At 47.4% G+C, this 21,625-nt stretch overlaps 1 protein-coding gene across 1 annotated transcript; it reads right to left on the bottom strand.

Moving 5' to 3' along the window:
- Positions 1-575: 575 nt before the first annotated feature.
- On the bottom strand, positions 576-15,767 carry LOC133912864 (uncharacterized). Its single transcript, XM_062355802.1, has 6 exons — positions 15,402-15,767; positions 13,633-13,838; positions 7,250-7,538; positions 1,543-1,650; positions 1,112-1,362; positions 576-1,019 (listed from the first exon to the last, which is right to left on the bottom strand). Exons 1-6 carry the CDS (start codon positions 15,603-15,605, stop codon positions 902-904), a joined length of 1,176 nt encoding a protein of 391 aa, XP_062211786.1. The 5' UTR covers positions 15,606-15,767; the 3' UTR covers positions 576-901.
- Positions 15,768-21,625: the final 5,858 nt, after the last annotated feature.

The raw sequence follows: 21,625 nt of genomic DNA, 5'->3' as shown, positions 1-21,625 counted from the left end.
TCTGATGATCAAATGCAATGAGTAGTCATTATTCATCCTCCTATCGCTCATAATCATTTGTTGGGAGCACTAGACCAATATAAAAGGATGTATGTACTAAAAATCTCAATAAATATTCAAAGTAGCTATTAAGCAGTAATACCTGGAGTGAAATTATAATCCTTGATATGTAGATATGTCCAATTCGACAGCACGTACCTTCAAACCGACTTCTTGATCCTGGTAGCAATTCTCTCCTGATCATCCGAAATGCCTCGAACCGACTTCTTGATTCTGATAGCAATTCTCCTCTTCACGTGTCACGGAATCAATCCTTTTTAACAGCGATTGCACTTTATCGTCTAATCGCATATTAGTGTATTGAGTAAGCATTACCTTTCTTCAAGCTGGTTGCATCTTTTGCTTTAATCAAGAACATATGTATAGTAATCTCGATATATTTCTGATAGAAGAAAGAAAACGTAATCCCCGAAATGAAAACTTCAACCTTATTCGACCAGCACAAACAAAGAAATTTTTGGAAACTGCGCTACTTTAGAGTGCGTATTCACTCAAGAGACTCAAGACTAGAGTGCTGCATGGACAACATCAACCATATACATACAAGTAAAATACAGGATGCCTACACAAGTTTAACCGCAAAAAACAACCAAATTCTTTTTTATACGGCACAACATAAATAAAAAGGAAGGAAAAGAAAGTAGTTCGATATGTAGCACTAGCTTTACACCCGAATGACTGTTTCCCGACTTTACAAGAACTACAACAAGAACTATAGCTCAGTGATCCCTGTTTTAGGGCATCCTTTTGACAGGGAATGCCGTGTAACCACCACCTCCGCCATTTCTCGGCCAGGGATTTCCATTCTCTCCATTGAGGAATGTCGGTAAACATGACATTTTCAAATAACATGATCATCACCACTTGAGAAAGAACCCACATCACTGGATATTCGCAGAAGCTGCGTCAGTTCTAACCGGTACTCCAGACCCCGGATGTAGTGACCCAGCAGCATGCACCTAAACAGCTCAAAACATAAAAGGTCAGTAGCTATGGTATATCAAAATACAATACCAAGTAAACAATGCCTAGTAAGTCTGCTTCGCATTACCAGAACAGCAAACGTGCAAGATAGTCACGGCGAACAGATATTAGGGGCTGAAATGGGAGGGAAGCATTCTCAACAAGCTCCGCACAATCATCATCCTCACCCCCAAGGTTTAGGGCACCCCCAGCAGCGTTCTCTAGCGGCGGAGTGGCCTTTGAGTGTATCTTAGGGGAAAGAGTAGCCAGCAAACCATGCACCACAGAATGAATTGCTTCTTGCACTCCGGGACACGTAGACTCCGATAGTTTAGCAACCTGTTCAAAGCAGATAGGTTAGGCCACTAAACAGGAGGAAAACCCAAGACAACCTTCTAATTTTGTTTTATCGTTAGGATTTGTGCCAAGAAAATTTGCTCACAATCAACTCACAAAGCAGATGAAATGTAACAAAAGGAAGCTTTTACATGAACCGTAAGGTTTCGATTAAGAACATACCTTCTCTGGGGTCAGTGACCTTAAATAGTCCAGCAAGTCATTTTTTTCCTCTCCAACGAACTGTTGCATCTGTAGGGCAGAGTTTTTTCTCCTGAGGTCATGTAACTCCTGCAATGTCAAAGAAGAAATAAGCCCTCAAGTTTGAATATAACAGACACAATACAGCATAGTCAGTTGCAAAATGATCAAATCATTCTTGGCGGCACCAATTGCACAAAGTGGCCATTAGGCGTGCAATTGGTTCTTTTTTTTTTCCCGACCTACTGACCTATCCAGTCTAGTGTGGATTAAAAAAGTTGCCTGTTGTATTTGTCAGATTTAAAACTGAGTAAGAAAATTATAGTCGGTTGCAGAGTCAGATTCCAAGAGAAGTATTTGTAGGAAATCAACAGTTCCGTGGTTTCCATAGGATAGCTCCAAACTATTCAATCTATAGATATCCGGATAACGGCACATTTGATATCTTTGTGCCATTGACAAGCAGACTAATTAGGAAAATCATAAGTCACATATTAAGCCCTCAAGTTTGAATATAACAGACACAATACAGCATAGTCAGTTGCAAAATGATCAAATCATTCTTGGCGGCACCAATTGCACAAAGTGGCCATTAGGCGTGCAATTGGTTCTTTTTTTTCCCGACCTACTGACCCATCCAGTCTAGTGTGGATTAAAAAAGTTGCCTCTTGTATTTGTCAGATTTTAAACTGAGTAAGAAAATTGTAGTCGGATGCAGAGTCAGATTCCAAGAGAAGTATTTGTAGGAAATCAACAGTTCTGTGGTTTCCAAAGGGTAGTTCCAAACTATTCAATCTATAGATATCCGGATAACGGCACATTTGATATCTTTGTGCCATTGACAAGCAGACTAATTAGGAAAATCCTAAGTCCATTTTGATTACCTCAACAAGATAATGGTGCCTTCCAATATGTGACTTGAAGTTGTCAGGTGTTGTTGCATTTTAGACATGTACAATTGGTAGCCAATGTTATATGTATGCTACATATGGCCTTCGTTTTTGCACAATAACCAGCTAGGTATTTGACATAGTCCTATACTCCTATTGAATTAGATCCTTATTCAGATCATATCCATAACCAAGACTATCCGCGTTTGTAGTCAAATTCACATTACCCACTTCAATTCCAAATCCAAGTAAAAAAAGGATAGGATATAGAATCGCGATATCCAAAAGATTTCATTCCAATTGCACCACGGGTGACCATAATGCAGAAAACAATGTAGAACCAGAAATCTAGAATGGGATGTCTGATCAAATCTCAGACAACCAACAACAACAACAACAACAAAGCCTTTCAATCCCAAACAAGTTAGGGTAGACTAGAGATGAAACTCATAAGATCTTGCAAGTCTAGTCATGACTCTGGCACGTGGATAGCTAACTTTCACGCACCCCTGTCCATGGCTAGTTCTTTGGTGATATTCCAGTCTTTCAGATCCCTCTTTACAGACTCCTCCTATGTCAAGTTTGGTCTACCTCTACCTCTCTTGACATTATCCGCACGCTTTATTCTTCCGCTATGTACAGGCGCTTCTGAGGACCTGCGTTGTATATGCCCAAACCATCTCAAACGATGTTGGACAAGCTTCTCTTCAATTGGTGCTACACCAACTCTATCAAAGCAGAAAAATAAAATTGAAAAGCTGGGAATATCCCAGAAAATAAAAAATGAGTCTTCTTTACGAGACTTAATAATACGAGATTTCTAACAGCTCAACAAAAATATAAAAAGAATATCACAACATCTGAGTTGAAAACCTCATTTTTTGATGGGGCTAGGTTATTAAAGTGTGGATTATGTCTGTAAAAAAGACTCCCAACTCAATAAGCCACTTGAGCTCAGCTAGACCCAGGCTCAATTAGATCGAATAAGAACAAGCCAAGCTTGAGCCTGCACCAAAGCTTGCCGAGATTAACAAGCCGAGATTGAGCCATTTAGTTAGGATCGAGCTTACTCTAGCCAAGCTTGCATACCGAGGTTACTCAAGCCCAGCGCTTTTTTGTCATATATGATGTCCTAGTGTACAAGACACATGAGTTACTCTATTACTGAGGATGCTCAAGTCGAGTTGAGCTTTGACCTCGCCAACCTTCAGCTCACCAAGCTTGAACCCCCAAGACCCCAACCTAGGTTTGCTTGAGCTCAAGCTTGTGTCGAGCTTGAGCCAAGTCTACCTGGGGTGCCTCGAGCTCGACTTCTTTACAGCACATTTGTGGATCAATCAAATATAATTATATCCTAGAAAAGAGATAATCCTAAACATTCACTCATTAATCGAGAGAAAGAGAATAATCTAAGCTGGGCTTCTTTACAGCCAATGTTACCGAGACACAGGTGCATGTGTCGGAGTCCAATTCAGGTGCGGATGTCTGATTCGGCAAACTCTAGAAAAAAGGATTATGGGGTTTGTCTAATTTAAATTAATTTTATATTAAAAAGTACATGTGTAACTTTTAGTACTAAATAATAACATGTTTCTTAAATAATAAATGAATTTATAGTTAAAACACCTCAAAAGTCTGGAAAATATTTGAGTATCACTTAGTAGTACCATGCATCTTTCATCTAGAGATGATTAGAGAAGAAATAAGAAGCAAAAAGAGCTGAAAAAGGGCAAAAGAAAAAGGATGACTACTAGGTCGCCTAGCCCATAAAAGCCCATCAACACCGAGGCCCAAGACAGCCACCGCCTCCCCTCCCGAGTCCTCTCCGTCGCCGCCTCTGCCTCCGCCTCCCCTCCCCCGCCGCCACCTCCTCTCCTCCCCTTGTCGCCGCCGCCTCCTCTCCTTCGACACAGCCTGAGGTGTCCAATCCGCATTGCACTGTGTCGGACGCGAGTCAACACACGGATACGCGTCGACACGCCGAAATTTTTTTGAACACATGTGTCCCGGTAACACTATTTACAACCCATTTGTGGATCAATCAAATGAAATTCTGCCATAGAAAAGAGATAATCCTAAACATTCACTCATTAATCGGGAGAAAAAGAATAATCCAAATTGTTTTTTTTTTTTGCTAGGGCCAGGTTGATGTTGTATACAATTGTATAACAAATAAACTATGTTATTAATCCTAAGCGTTAAAGTTGCATATATAATCATAGGTGCTAGAGTTGTGTAGAAAATGCAATTGCATTTTCAAATCTAGCCATGCAAATGCTGTGTGAGAAAAGAAAACATATTTGCAAATTGCAATGAACTAGTGACTAACAAACAGTGAAACCTAGCAAAGTGAGCATAGCTCAATTGGTTAGGGTCCTTGAGGTGGAACCTGCCACCCGGGTTCGAGTCCTAGACTCGACACAGTTGCTCACACTTTCTTGGGATTAAATCCCAAGAGGAATAGTACATGCACATGTGGGTGTGTTCAATGATCAAAGCGAGTTCCCGCACTACGTAAGGTTATGCCTCCAATCTTGTTTAGATGTGTGATAAGACGCACCCACATGGGTGTGTGCTATGACCAGCAAGGTCTACAGCCGGCGCAACAAGCAAGTTTCAGAGTCGGTTTAGGAGATAAAGCTCAGTTGGCTTAGGAGATAAGAGTCCAAGTCAGTTTGATGTTTTGAATCAGTTCGATTTAGGTGATAAGATAAAGTTTGGTTAGTTTAAATCAGGATAGAATTAGAGATAGAAATTAGAGATAGAAGTGGATTTGAATAATGTCTTGTAGGCCAGTTGGGATACTCCCTAGCCAGCTATATATACTCGGCATTAAGCCGGGATCAATTAAGCAATCAATTATTCCTCTACTTGTCTCTCTCTCTCTCTCATTATGTTTTCCTCCTGTCGACCCCCTGCTCCTCTCGCTACCCTTCTATCCAAGTCTAGCCGTGATCACCAGGACAGTGATTACGGCACTAACCCGCAAGAACTTCAAGCCGAGGCCTAGAACACAGCACAGCTACAATCTACGGAAGCTAGGCCTTACCAATTTGGTATCAGAGATGCCAGGTTCCGAATCTGGTGAGGGCTCTACTACTCAGGTCGTGGACACCCTGGCCAAGGTGGTGGCTGGCCTGTAGAAAAGTGTTAGAGAATTGGCGCAGCAGGTGGCCACCATGCCTTCGTAGCTGGTCGTGGTCGACGAGCACTCGCAGGAGGCCTTGCCCTAGGTGCCAGCAATACAACAACCTTCAGCAACCAGTGCCAACAACTGTACAACCATGCCGACCAGTACAACAATACCATCATCTGCAACAACCATGCCAGCAGTCGCAAGCTTATCAGGCATCCTGCCATTGCTTCACCAGCCCCCAACTCAACTGCCACCCACCACCACCATCCAACACATCCAATTTCCCCACTCACCATCGCCCATTGTTGACGCTACTTGGGAACCTATGGAAGAGTTTAGGAAGGCCTACCCAGCGGTTCTCCCTCCCTCCCTCCCTCTCTCTCTCTACCATTCTGTTCTCCTCCTGCCAACCCCCTGCTCCTCTCGCTACTCTTCTGTCCAAGTCCAGCCATGATCACCAGGAGGGTGATCACGGCGCTAACTCTGGCAGGAACTTCAAGCCAAGGCCTAGAACACAGCACAACTACAATCTACAGAGGCTAGGCCTTACCAGGCGTGAGTGTGGTGTGTGTGACTTGTACTCTCTCTCTCTCTCTCTCTCTCATATACGGCGAGTCTATTTTGCGCCTAGGCATAACAGTGAACTACGTTGCGCCACTGCACCACCCTCAGTTGTTGCAGCCACCTTCGCACCACCCCAGCTACGACTAAGAAACTAGCCAATTACGACTAAGAAACTAGTCAGTTACGACGGCACATATAGGTGAGTTACGATCACATGATAAAAAGTATATAATTACAAGAAGCATTGTAGTTTATTACTGCGCCACCCCCAGTTACGACTAAAAAAATAGTCAGTTACGACAGCACAGATAGTTGAGTTACGATCACATAATAAAAAAGTCAGTTATGATAGCAACTATACTGCTTTTTGGATCGTAACTGGGGTGTGCGCAGAGGTGATCCAGTTGCGATCATAGTTACGACTAAGAAAATAGTCAGTTACAACAGCACAAATAGTTGAGTTACGATCACATAACAAAAAAGTCAATTACGATAGCAACTATGCTGCTTTTGGATCGTAACTGAAGGTGTGCGCAAAGGTGACCAAGTTGCGATCATATGACAAATAAATGCATAATTACGACTAGATAAGATACCTAATTACGACCATATATGTTTGTAGTAACTGACATACCTTGTGAGTCGCAACTATACTGTTTTTTGGATCGTAACTGCGGGATGGCGCAACAGTGAACTACAATGCATCTGAACTTAAGTGTGTCTATATATATATATATGTGTGTGTGTGTGTGTGTGTGTGTGTGTGTGTGTGTGTGTGTGTGTGTTTCATAAATCTGGTTTAAGTTGAGCCAAAATTCATAAGTTCAGAAGGCAGCACAAAGTACAAAGATATAGTGGGCAAGCTCAAGTAAATCACAGAAGTATCAAATCTAGCCTGTGCATAACGAGCATACTCCCATGTTATTCCTGACCTTCATATGGTATATGCAACATCATTTATGAATTGGACTTATGAACTAAACTGATGAAATCGATTTACATGGAATGCATGGCTGCTATAGATATAATGGCAAATAATGAATCTGACAATTAGATGAAATGGTTTGGAAATACATAATCAGGTAAGAGACTATATTACCTTTTTCATGGCATCCAAACGAGATTGCATCTCAATAATGTACTCTTCTGCTTGAGGTGTTAAGTTACCTAGCTCTTCACCCATACTTTCACATGATGATTCTTCATCACTTTTTCCAGGGTCCTGGGGTGCGTCCTCTTCTGACAATCTAAAAATCGCGACAGGCTCACCCAAATTGATGTTATGATGATTATCTCCGGTGATGTCAGTTTTTGGACATTCTGCATCTTCAGAAAGTTCTAGATTTCTTTCAAAAGAAAGCCTGTATTCGGCATTACGTAGAGTATACCTGGAGGGAGAAACGAAATAAATATTAGAATTTCCTAGCACAGGCATACATGTGAACTGTATGTCAATAAAATAAAGCATAGCTTCTTGTTATCTCAGCTATTCTATTGATATATTACATAGCTATCACCAGAAACAATATAATAAGAGTTATCACATGGGAGATAGGTTCATATCATTAAATAAGTAGGTCAAGATTTCAAACAAAGTTTATAAGTGCCACAATTAAAAAAAATATATTGAGCAGCTAACTAACAATTGAGAGTGATTGTCAAGGACGTCGATGCCCAAGACAGCGGGTCCTCGGCTACGGAGCTCGTAGCCTTGACGGGTAATGGCGTCGGGGTTGTTGCCCGGCTGCCCAATGGTGACGGAGGTGAGATTAGGAAGAAGAGAGAGGATTAGGGTTGGTCATTCTTGTGTTCCCCAAAGAGTGCCGATTACATGAATTATATAGGCCCGTGGCCTGCTAACAAATGGAAACAAACTCCTTTATTCTAGCAATCCTTGCATGTCGATCTGCATGCCTGCATGCTTAAATCCACGCCTAGCCACTCGGTGCCGGCGATTGCTGCTCCTGGACGCGCGGCCGACGTCGGTACTGGAGGCCCCACATGACATCTCTCCCCCCCTCGACGATCAGCTCGTCCTCGAGCGGAAACGTGGGGTAGCGGGCGACGAAGCTGTTGAGGTCTTCCCACGATGCTGATGAAGCGGGTTCGCCCTTCCAGTGAACGAGCAGCTGGCGAACGCCACGGGCAAGGCGAGCGCGCATGACGCGGTCGGGCTCCGGGGCCGCCGCTCCGTGGTGGATCGGCGGTAGGGCCGGTGGCGACGTCGGGGGCGTGCCGACGAACTTCTTCAGGAGGCCGACGTGGAAGACGTCGTGAAGGCGGGCGCGATCCGGCAGCTCCAGGCGGTAGGCGACGTCGTTGATGACGGCGGCAACGCGGTACGGCCCGTAGAAGCGGGGTTTAAGTTTGCCCGTTGTCGGAACTTGGAGGGACGCTGCGGCACGCTGACGGAGGCGGAGCCAGACCCAATCGCCGACGGCGTAGTGGACCTCCCTGTGGTGCTTGTCGTAGTAGGCCTTGTACACCGCCTGAGCCTGCTGAAGCCGGTAGCGGACGTCGGCGAGAAGCTCGTCACGTTCCGCCATGGACTTGGCCACGGCTGCAACCCTGGTGTCGCCGGGCTCGTAGGAGCGGATCGTGGGCGGGTCACGGCCGTAGACGATCTTGAAGGGCGTGTCCTTGAGCGCCGTCTGGAACGCCGTGTTGTAGATGAACTCGGCCCATGGGAGCCAACGTACCCATTGCCGAGGACGATCACCGGTGAGGCAGCGGAGGTACATGACGATGATCTTGTTCGCGGCCTCTGTCTGTCCGTCTGATTGCGGGTGGAATGCCGACGTCATGTGGAGCTTGGTGCCCGTGAGCCGCATGAGTTCGCGCCAGAATGCCGACGTGAAGATGGGATCTCGGTCGGAGACCATAGACTGCGGGACGCCATGGAGGCGTACAATCTCTGCAAAGAATGCCCGGGCCACCGACTCCGCCGTGTACGGGTGTGCGAGGGGGATGAAGTGGCAGTACTTGCTGAAGCGGTCCACCACCGTTAGGATGACAGACTTGCCGCCCACGCGCGGGAGCGCCTCGATGAAGTCGAGGCCGATATCAGTCCAGACCGCCGTCGGGACGGGCAGCGGTAGAAGGAGACCAGCGGGGTGCAGGTGCTCGGACTTGTACCGCTGGCAGGTGGCGCAGGCGCGAATGTGATCTTGCACCGTCTTGCGAAGGTTGGGCGAGTGGAAGTCCCGTCGGAGGCGATGGAGCGTGCGCTGAACACCCTCGTGTCCGTCGTCGTGGACGGCGGTGAGCACCTCGTGGAGCAGTGGCGATGCCGGCGGGATGTAGAGGCGGCCTTTGAATGCAACGAGGCCGTTGAGGAGCGACCAGGGAGACGCGCGTGTACCCGCCGCCAGCTCGTCCCTGAGCGCCACCAGAGCCGGATCGGTGGACGTAGCTTGTCGGAGGCGGTCGATGTAGTTGAAGCGGGGGCCCGAGATAGCCAGGGCCATGGCCTCCTCCGTGTCGCGGCGAGAAAGGGCGTCCGCGACTGTGTTCGTGTTCCCCGCCTTGTACTCGACGGAGAAGTCGAAGCCGAGGAGCTTGCCCGCCCAGTGGTGCTGTGGAATGGTGGCCAAGCGCTGATCCAAGAGGAACTTGAGACTGAAATGGTCAGTCCTTACCACGAAACGGCGTCCCCACAAGTATGGCCTCCAGTGGCGGATGGCGGGGACGAGGCCGATGAGTTCACGTTCGTACGCCGCCAAGGACGCATGGCGTGGCGCGGTCGGCCTGCTGAAGAACGCCAGCGGGTGCTGGTCCTGGAGGAGCACTGCGCCGAACCCGTAACTGGACGCGTCGCACTCGACGACGAAGGCGCGGTTGAAGTCGGGCAGGGCGAGAACAGGCGCCGTCGTCACGGCTGTCTTGAGGGCGGCGAAAGCCGCAGCAGCTTCCGGCGTCCAGGAGAACCCTTCCTTGCGGAGGAGGGCTGTCAGGGGGGCGGCGATCGTGCCGAATTCCCTGACAAACTTGCGGTAGTACCCCGCCAGGCCGAGGAAGCCCCGGACCGCCCGCGCCGAGCGAGGCTGCGACTAGTCGGCCACTGCTTGGACCTTGGCGGGATCCATGGTGACACCCGCAGCGGAGATGATGTGGCCGAGGTAGGAAATCGATTCGACCCCGAACGCGCACTTGGATCGCTTGACGAAGAGCTGATGTTGCTGGAGCGTGCTGAGGACGGCGCGCACGTGGCGAAGATGATCGGCCCATGACTCGCTGTAGATGAGGATGTCGTCGAAGAAGACGAGGACGAAGCGGCGGAGGAAAGGTCGCAGGACGTCGTGCATGAGCGCCTGGAACGTCGCTGCGCGTTGCAGAGGCCGAACGGCATGACGAGGAATTCGTAGAGGCCGTCGTGGGTGCGGAAGGCGGTCTTGGCGACGTCGTCGGCGCGCATCCGAACCTGGTGGTAACCGGAGCACAGGTCGAGCTTGGTGAAGAAGCGGGCGTGGCGGAGCTCGTCCAGCAGTTCGTCGACCACCGGAATCGGAAACGCATCCTTGATCGTGATGGCGTTCAGGGCACGATAGTCCACGCAGAATCTCCAGGAGCCATCGGCCTTCCGGACCAAGAGGACCGGCGACGAGAACGCCGAGGAACTGCGGCGAATGATGCCCTGGGCCATCATCGCGGCGCATTGGCGCTCCAATTCATCCTTGTGCGCGGCGGGGTAGCGGTACGGCCGGACAGCCACCGGGGCGGATCCCGGCAGAAGGTTGATGCAGTGGTCGCGGGTGCGTGCCGGAGGCATGCCGGAGGGCTCGGCGAAGACAGGGGCAAACTCCTCGAGGATGGCGGTGAGGAGATCGGCGCCGATGTAGGCCTGGATCGCAGAGCCTGTGGGAGCCGCCGTGTCGCACCAGCGTATCCGGCGGCCGTCACGCCAGAAGGACATGGTGAGGGCGCCGAAATCCCACAGAATCGGGCCCAGCGTTGCCAGCCACTGGGTCCCCAGGACGACGTCGTACCCAGCCAACGGCAGGGCGTAGAAATCCGCGGTGAACTCCTCCGCATTGATGGAGAACGACGCGTTGCGGAACACGCCGGGGCACTGGACGTGCTCGCCATTGGCCACTGTGACCCGCAGTTGGCCCTGGGTGAGGGTCGGGAGCGTGGCGCGGGCGGCCGCCTCCTCGGCGATGAAGTTGTGCGTCGAGCCGGAGTCGATCAGGGCGAGGAGGGAGGTGCCGCCCATCGTGAGATGCATCTGCATGGTCTCACTGGTGCGCACGCCAGCGATGGCGTGGAGTGGCCTCGTTTGTCTCAGAGTCGGTGTCGTCCTCGGCCGCCGCCAAGTCGAGGAGGAAGATGCGTTGGCAGACGCGGTTGTGGCCTCGCCCAAACTTCTCGTTGCAGTTGAAGCAGAGGCCTAGGCGGCGGCGCTCCTCCATCTCTACCTGCGACAGGCGCTTGACCTGGCGGCCCTCGATGGTGACCGGCTGTGGCGCTGGCGCGGGCGCCGTGTTGGGCGCTGGGAGCGCCAGACGGGGCGTTGGCGCCGGTAGGATGCCCCTCTGGTGATCACGCCCTGGGCGTGGTGGTGGCGCGGCCGCCGCGGCACACTGATCGCGGAGCTCCAACTTGCGGGCCAGGCTCATGGCGACGGCGAGGGACTGAGGGTTGTGGAGCTCGACGTCGAGGCTAAGGGGCGGCAGCAACCCGGCGGTGAAGATCTGCACCTTTTGGTCCTCGGTGAGGTAGCCCGCGCGAGGCAGGAGAGCTTCGAACCGACCTTGGTAGTCGATGACGGAGCCCGTGCGCTTGCATGCCATCAACTCGCCCAAGGGGTTGGAGCGCAGCGGCGGCCCAAAGCGGAGGTTCAGGAGCTCGGTGAAGCGGCGCCACGAGGGAGTGCCTTCTTCCTGCTGAATTTGCATGAACCAGAGTTGGGCGGCGTCGTCCATGCTGTAGGACGCCATCCAGACTTGCTCCTCTGGAATGATACGTTGCTGGCGGAAGTAAGATTCACACCGGTTGATGAAGATGAGAGGGTCCGACGTGCCGTCGTACTTGGGGAAGTCCAATTTCTGGAATCGTGGAGGCCTATCTTGATGGTGTTCGCCGGAGGCGGATTTGTCGCCGGAGGACGACGAGGGTGGCGGCTGTCGCGTGTCGTGCAGGCGCTGGATCGCCAGCGAGTTGGCTTCCACCGAAGCTTGCAGCGACTTGAGGGAGGCGGCCAGGGCGTTCAAGGTGGTTTGGAGGGCGTTGGGATCGCTCATGGCGGCTGTGCGGCGTGGGGTGGGCGGCGCAGAGGAAGGGCGGGACGACGGTGGTGACGATGGTGGGCGGCTGGGTGAGGAAGGCCTGGATCGTGATACCAGGTTGTCAAGGACGTCGATGCCCAAGACAGCGGGTCCTCGGCTACGGAGCTCGTAGCCTTGACGGGTAATGGCGTCGGGGTTGTTGCCCGGCTGCCCAATGGTGACGGAGGTGAGATTAGGAAGAAGAGAGAGGATTAGGGTTGGTCATTCTTGTGTTCCCCAAAGAGTGCCGATTACATGAATTATATAGGCCCGTGGCCTGCTAACAAATGGAAACAAACTCCTTTATTCTAGCAATCCTTGCATGTCGATCTGCATGCCTGCATGCTTAAATCCACGCCTAGCCACTCGGTGCCGGCGATTGCTGCTCCTGGACGCGCGGCCGACGTCGGTACTGGAGGCCCCACATTACAGTGATAGAGCTGGTAGCTAACTTTATAATAAAATTTAAATTATTGGGCAGCTAACTAACAATTGACAGTGATAGAGCTGGTAGCTAACTTTATAATTTTCATTTGCATATAGAACAGTAGAAAATGAAGATACTAACATTAATCCAGAAGAAGCTATCAAGCCAAATTAACATTGAGAAGGGCCTTTTTACCTGGGAACACTAGCCCAATCATTCTATCCCAACTGTACCTAACAACCACCCAAGCAGAATGGACAACTCCACAATCTAGAAACAGAAAACTATTATGGAAAAAGGAAGCTACATAAGCAGAACTTCAGACAGTAAGAAACGGTCAACTCAATACTTGACCAGAAGAAGGAATCACAAGCCACCATGATGTATTAGCCGAGAGAGATAGAGAGAAGAAACCATCATGATGTGGTACAGATGGAAGAATTGTCAGCTCCAAGATAAATATTAAACCTCATTAAAAGGTTTTTCTATTTGTTAATCATTTGATATAAAAATAATCCTCTTTTTCAGACATAACATGTCACAGAGGTATACCACAAAGTTGGTCCTTATTTCTAGATCCACATGCTATTATAAACTAATGAATAGCTAGTAGCCATCAACTTCACATGAGGTCATTTATTAGACCCATACGTGTGGAAGGGTGACAGATGTTGACCCTGAATTCCAAGCTCAACCAACAAAAACAAATCACATGTCTAACAATGCAACCAAGTTTCCGAAAATACTTTCGAGAATCAACATGATAACAGAATCTTTAACCATAAATCATACCCAGTCATAATTGAAGATACCAATAACTTGAAGAAGGGATTCCAAAGGGCTTCTACAACAACACGGAATTGATCAGATGGAAGCAGACCCAACATGCCAGAAATGGTCCTCTTCATTGCATCTACCGTTTCAGGAGCAACATCTTTCTGGATGACACTTAGGTCCAGAGGCTCTATATCCTGGATCAAGTTCCAGAGCATGGATTTCTACAAGAGAACCAAAAATATAGTTATTGAAAGACAACTTTACAGCATGATCATTGACCAAAGAGTTTGTGAGTGGAGTTCAGTCAATGAAAGGTCAATAATATATCCATAGAACAGTCAAGCAATTTTTTAGGCATGTCATCACATATAATCCTTAAACATTTAAAAGGAATACTTCACACACAACAGTCATATGGTAGGTAAGCTATATAAGTATTTCAGATTTTAGATACATATTAATCTCATCTCTTGCAAGTATTTGTAACCCAATGTTCAAAATCATGAAGTAACAATGTTTCATGTGCAGTTAACGCATACAAGACGAGACATGCGGCTGGTAACTGGTAGAAGTTCCATGACAAAGAATCCCACTATTGCATTCAGGTAGGGAAAGCCAAAGGAAAAACAATATTTAAAATTTACTTCGCAGCATCATTATTGACCATAAATCCCTGCTGCTGCATTTAGTTAGCACAGATGATATGTTGCTCCTTCTGACAAACACATTGGGAAAGAGCTGTTACATATTCCAAAGTGAACATCCTACAGCAACAGACTACGCAATGTTGAGAACAACCCAGTTCAATATTCCCAATACTCAGAAGAATTTATATTGAGGAATCTAACTCAGTCACTACAGACCACAACCACAGAATTTTCAATGTTAAGAACAAATCAGATGAATTTGACCAGTACAACCAAGGATATCTTGAAAAATCAAACAAAACTATAATCCAAAACTTCAAGATGATAGCTAGTAACACAATGATTCGGCCTAGCAATAAACTAAGACAATAGTAAAATGACAATTCCTAAAGCGGCATGGTTCATCGTATCCCATGGAGCTCACAACAAGAATTTTCTATCTTCACGGTGCTATACGACCCCCTTCAACAGCAGTCATGATCCAAACATCATCCAACTAATGTCTGTCAAAATGACCATGGTTACTACTGATTTACCAAGCCTAAAGTTATGCTCATACAGCTAAAACTCCACTGCTCGATGCGTCTACTCTTGTAGAACACTCATAAGTAGTAAAAATCACACCTTTGTGTAGAAACTAAACCTCGACATAATACAAGGGCGTCGAATTCTACTTTCTCTTGATGAACCAAGCTAACAATTAACCTCGTCTTACTGCACGGAACCTTTCGGCAGCAACAATCCCACCTTGTTACCAAGTAATTGATTAGCAGCCAAAGCTGAGCCCAATGCAGGAGCTCGTCATCAAAAGATCAACCGTTTCACTCAGGCGCCGTGCCTTCTCAATTTCCCCACATCGGAACACCACTATATCGTTTGAAGCCGGCATCTTTGACACGAAACCAGATCTTCCTCACACAATACTCGGAATCTCATCAGATATCAAATCTCAAACCACAAACAAGCAACACACGGTCACACGCGCCTTTCCGGCAACCAAAGATCGAAATTACCGCCGAGGAAATGGACCCGGAAGCAAACATGTACTGTGGTTGCTACCCAACAAACTATTCAAGTTAGGGGAAAAGTGGCTGGTCGTTCGGGCGATGCGACCGAGGTAGGCGATGGTTCGCTCACCTTGGAGGAGGGCCCGTGCACGGGCCTCCCCCGCGCGTGGAGCTCGTCGAAGGGCGACGCGGACGCGGACGCCACCCTCACTCTCCTGCGCCGGGCCCCTCCCGGCAGCGCCGCCGCGAACGGCGGCGGCGGAGGGGGGAGCCTGAGGCGCTGCGCGGCGGACGACGCGGCGGGCGGCGCGCGGAGGCAGGAGGCGATCGGCATGTGACCGTCGCCGGCGGCTGGGGCGGGGCGCGGCGCTCTCTCCCTCCCCTTGTTATTCCCCCCGTGCCTCTGCGGAAGTCGGCGATTCCTCCCCTCGGGGCCGGCCGCTGTGGCGATAGATAGGCTTTTTAGCTGCTGCCCAGCCCCCGCGTTGTCCGCTTCTGCGTGCGTGGGTAGCGAAGCTGGAGTCGGATACTGACGAGTGGGGTAACCCGGGGAACTCGTGGACGTCACCCGGGTGGAGGCGGGGTGGAATTGCGTGGGTCCATCTCGTCGGCCACGTGAGCGCACGGTCGCCTCGGCCCGGATGCGCAGTTACGAATCATGTGTCCAGCTCCAGCCCAACTAATGCAATACGATCCGTCTCAGTCCTTTCTAGGCCGGCCTGGCAGGTCTAGGTCTTCTCTGGACCAGAGCAAACTGAGCCCGGGCCAAACCGAGCCCAAAGTCCTGCTGGCCCGAAGGAGGTTACTGGATGGGCCTGTACAGCAGCTTGGAGCCCGAAACAACCTTGGCCTAGCTCGGCCTGAAATATTTTTTCAAATAAATTTTCGTGTAAAATTGACATGTGCCATGGGCCCGGCCCAATTTAGGTCCGAATTTGCTAGCCCAACATCTTGATGGGCAGGCATGGGCACTCTTTCTCAACCCGAAATAAACCGGACTTTTTCTCAGCCCGTCCTAAGCCCGACTCAAGAAATGCTCCAATCTAGTCTTATCCGGCCTTAAACATAGGTTAGGTCAAAACTACCCTGCTAATGATGCATGGTGCCATAATTGAGCCCACAATAATATTTGCATTTTAGCCCTTTTTAATCGACTCAAACTATGGTATTATTCAACATTTTACACTAGGAACCTTGGAGTGAGGGAATGATATACGCCACATAGGCCAGAGGTGCCACCCATCACACACTCTTCTCTCTTTCACCATCTCTAATACAACCGCCACACCAGCGACCTATCGCTACCTACAAGCTCGTGAGCTCCCAATGAGATTAGGTCACCTTAGTTGCTAGAGCCCAACCCCACCACTATATGCCTGAAGGCATTGCAACAATGTCTGATGGTGACAGCCAACCCTAGACGGGTCCTGAAGCCACCTCCCAACGCCATCCAACCACTGATTCCTCGCTGACACGTAGGAAGGAAGAAGAAATCATGGGTGGATCTAGAAGAATTTGAGAGATTTGAATGCTTTGGTTGGAATAATTTTTTATTGTGATTGGAACATCTCCCTTTTCGTCTGGAACCATTTTGCCAAGCTCCATTTTTTTCTTATGGGTGATGGCTTTTACTGGAGGAGCATTGATGCTGATGAACGGCCAGGTAGAAGCGACTGGTAGGGTGACAACAATGAACGTTGAAGGAAGGAAACAAGTGTTTGGTGACATGAGCCTAGTCATAGAACCAAAGTGGGCCAAATTGCGTAGGCGAAGTTGGGTCAACAAGGGAGGCTGGGTGTCAACCCAATATATGTCTGCACAAGTGGCCTATATCAGCCGCCCTAGGAGCACCTACAAGCAATGAAACATATTACATACAAACAACGCCCTAGCAAAAAAAAAGCATAAACCTTAAAAAAGCCTAAAAGCCTAAGAGTGACCTTTTTCAATTGAAAACATTATGCACATAATCTTGAACAAATCTAAAATAGTCTAGCCAAAAAAAAAGCCTGAGCCTGACCCAACCCTGATCCATCTGGCCCTACGACTGCTATGGATTGAAGTTAGGCAACAGTCATCCCCAAATAGCTCGAGTCTTGCCATGCATCGATACAGAGTCACACCAGCTCTAGGTATAGACTAGGATAGGGAATATAGTCTTATAGTATTTACCGAGACTTTATGCCTAGTGGGGTTTTAGGTAGTGATGAACCCAAGGGAAGCAAGTAAGGGGGGGGGGTCTGCTTCTTCCTCCTCCTCTTCCTCCACTCCTCTTCCTCCTCCTCTTCTTCTTATCTTGCAACTTGCAAGAAATAGAGTGTTGGGAAATAGGTCGGCTACGCTAGCATACGAAACAAAATTTTCTACCGCGTTCAACTAGGGGATCATGGATCATTGCCACTAGACGTGTAGCGCAACGAAAGAAGAGTTGAAGCAGACTGGTCCAGCATCATGCACATCGATGTAGAGGAAGTAGCAAACTCAGCAGGGTGGTTGTCTCCTTCTCGCCAAATCGATCAATGCCGCAATAGCAGCAATACCTCTACGGTATCCACACATCCTTAGGTGGAACACCGTACACCGATGCGCTAACACCGCGTACGCGACTAAGTTTTTTGGGAGGTGTAGGATTAAGAATACCGACTAGAGGGGGTGAATAGGCGGTTTCTAAACTAATTTCTAAGCGATCAAATAAAGCTTGTGGAAATAAAACTAGAGATCACTAGAGTAATATAAAACAACTAGAACTATGTCAAGATTTGCAATCCTAGGGTGATATACAATAATTTATATTTTAAGAAGATAAATTGTATAAGGTAAATTGCATAAATGTAAATAGCACAAGAGATGACATACGAATTTTATCTCGTGTTATCGGTGATTTGCCAATCACCCCTCTAACCGCTCCTCTATCAAGTATGCAATTCTCACCATGAGAAGAGACTCACACCGAGCAACTTGATCTTAAACCGGATTAGAATAATGAACTACTCAATACCTCGATTCCACTAGAATAGCACTTAACCACTTCTGTGAGACGTGCTCAAAACCTCTCACAATCATCACCAGAGCTCCTTCACAAACTTCTTTTAAGGACTTAACAGTGCAACCACCTCCAAACCGTCTAGGAAGTAGTAACCTCTAAGAGTAACAAATCGATAACGCTTGCTTAAAGGATCACTAGTGCCACAAAACTCAAACGCTACAAAGCAATACACTAGATGATCTCACTCTTAAATGTGCAACCACTAAGCCAAAAGAGGAAAAGGAGGATGTCAAGTACTCAAGAGTTCATAATTGAAGTGCTAGAGCTACCCCTTGAACCAGCAAGGGGTCTATTTATAGCTTACAACCTGAAATGTGGATGTTACTCAAAAGCTAACATCTCTGCGCATATGGCAGTTAGATTGTAGTACAATTGACGGTCAGATTGCTACTAGTCTAATGGCTAGAAAAGTGTAGTGATGACTCTGACTTTGAAGTACATTTGACATGGCGGTTAGACCGCCATCCTGGAACAGAGACTCAAAACTCTTTGTTCCCTTACAATCAGACCGTCAGCCGGAGCAGAAAGTCTAAACTCTCTGCTCCCTTAGCGATCAGACCAGGACACCCCACAGTCAGACTGTGACTTAGAAAACTCTGAAAATTCTGTCTTGCTTATACAATGATCAGACCGACCATAGCTGGTGGTCAGACCACCAGCTACTCAGAACACCCTCAAAGGTAATTTTTCTGGTTTTTCTCAAAGTAAATCCATCACTCTAAATGAAATGCAAGTTTGAGAAATAATGACATTTTTGATATCTCAAGTAAATTCACATCAATCTCTCTTAATAATATGGTACTTATCATATCAATTCGGTCATTTATCTTCTATAATCACCATTAACCGGCAAAAAGAAAATGCCCTATATTTTGTACCTTTGCCTTTCGCTAGCCGTTTGCATATCTTCCACATATGCTTCTTCTAGCTCCTTAACATTATTGGGACTAACATTTTCATAACTCGATTAAACATGTTAGTCCATAATTACTTATTGTCATTAATTACCAAAATATGAATTGGAGACCTAAATGCTTCATGATGTCAGGTGGAGAGTGACGGCTAGGGTTTTAGAGTTGTTAAAACCGTACATGCCCTCACCCTACGCCTCCCTTATATAGAGCACACTAATGGGCTCCCATGTTAGTGGCCCATTAGCATGCTAATTCCTAATGGATCACAATTCAATCAAACACAATAACAGATCTACTTCGTATGTATTGTTTCAACCGATTAAGTGTGTGACCCGTTAGATTCATGTATACACGTCCAAAGCTCAAAACCCCTTTTTCATACCGAAATCAACAACAGTCCTTAGCATGACATATTGATTCACGAGTATATATAAAAATCATACCAGCTTAACCTTGATATACACATGTACTGATCCATTTGCCTCACGATACCAATCAAAGAAAGATGCGTGCCATCTTTGTGATAGCTTGACAATTCACTCAATCTTATAGTGGATTACTAAACTTATCATTAACTCTTTAATCATATTATCATGGCCACGCAATTTCTAATCCAACCATATTAAGGGGCTTAGAGATACCTCTCCAATTATATAGGAGTGACAAATTTCATCTTGAATGCTCACACCACACTACATGTTTCATGACAAATCCGAAAAATACATTTATGACTATCCAATTACAATATAGCGTTTGGTAGCCCTAAAGTGTGGCATTACATATTCTGGGAATTAGCGACGATCTCAGGTCTAAGGATCTTACAGGTATACCATTTAAAATTTCAATTGATGGTATATTATATAGCAAATCATAGTAGTATCTCAATGTGGGTCTATCCAACACCATGATATCTAGCATATGTCCACATTATTAATTTGATATATCTATATCTATAATTTGTGAAACATGATCATTAATCAATATATATGCTGGTCTATAAATCATCATTGTTCCACATAATGATATGAGACCGATAATCATTCAGAATAGCATCACAATACAAACAAATAGCTTTATGAATAAATCACATACTTGCCAATCAATATAGATAATAATTATCTATAAAATAAAATAATATATTATTTAAAAGTATATGAATATAGATATGATACAATATCTCTACGATTTGAGTACAGAGCATATTGCCCGAGCTACGCAGCCCTCCTTGCACCGCCCTTGGTTTTACGGTTGGGCCTGGGCAGCCAATTTAGGCACAAACCCGCCCAGGCCATGCTCCTCCCTAGGCACTAAGGGGTGATTGGTTGCCCGCATCCATGGATCTCGATTTCTCGGATGCGTATAATCTTAGAGAGAAACATGTTTGATTGCTCGCATACACTGTTCCACCCTGGCCTGACGGATGCAAATATATGCATGCAGCTTGTAGCCTAGCTCGATTCGAACTTCCCTCTGTAGTCTGGTTGGGCGAATACAGACTGTTGTATCCGCTCATGCAAGCGGACCCACTTGTCAATGTCACAAAATCACCTTCATACGAACAACCAATCAGAATATCAGGTCTTACATCCGCTCATACGACCTCAGATTCAATCACTAAACAAAAACTCATCTCAGTCTGTCTAGACAGATACAAACAACCAAACACTCTTCTTTTTAACATTCTTATATCCACTCAGTCTGCTTTTCCTCAATTTCGTATAAAGTCCATATTAAGATGCCCAAATAGGCTGTGCCTACTGGACCGACCCGAGGCACGATACTGTAGGCACGGTCCAGGCACGGCATAGCCCGACCCAGGCACGACCCAGCCTAGGCACAGCACGGCACGACACGTCACGGCCCGACCCAAGCACGGCATGACACGGCCCGGCCCAGCCGAGGACGGCACGGGCCCAGCACGGCCACGCACGATCCAGCCCGGTACGCATGGGTCCGACTATTTTCTATTTTCTATATATATTTTTAATTTTGTAGCTATTTTTTAATCTATTTTCTATATTTTTTTTTAACTTTGTAGCTATTTTTTTTATTTTTTTCAAATTGGTTGTGCCGTTGAGCCGCCTGCGACATCGTGCCCGCCGAATCGACGGTGCCGTCGGGCTGAAATCGTGCACGGATCGATCTGGCACAGCATAATAACTGATAGACCGTACTGTAGGCCTATAGGAGGCACGCGGGCCGACACAATACTATCTGTTATAGTAGCTGGTTTGTGCCGTAGCCAGACCGTATCTATTGCAGACTTGCCTGAGTGGTTCATTTAGCTATTTCTAAAATCATATAAGCACACACCCTAAACATAGGAGTTCCCGAAACACGCGGCAACAGAGATCGGCTCTTGGTCTGCGCGCGGGCCCACCAGCATTTGCGCAT

This window comes from Phragmites australis, chromosome 3, assembly GCF_958298935.1.
Source record: "Phragmites australis chromosome 3, lpPhrAust1.1, whole genome shotgun sequence".
NCBI lineage: Eukaryota > Viridiplantae > Streptophyta > Magnoliopsida > Poales > Poaceae > Phragmites > Phragmites australis.
Note: the sequence above shows the minus strand (reverse complement) of the source record. Positions and strands in the feature narration are given on the sequence as shown.

Coding starts and splice junctions, on each gene's coding strand:
- LOC133912864 (XM_062355802.1), bottom strand. CDS start 15,605: ATGCCGATCGCCTCCTGCCTCCGCGCGCCGCCCGCCGCGTCGTCCGCC. Junction 1,363..1,542: donor GGTCACTGACCCCAGAGAAG/GTATGTTCTTAA, acceptor TGCTTTGAACAG/GTTGCTAAACTATCGGAGTC. Junction 1,020..1,111: donor CTTGCACGTTTGCTGTTCTG/GTAATGCGAAGC, acceptor TGAGCTGTTTAG/GTGCATGCTGCTGGGTCACT.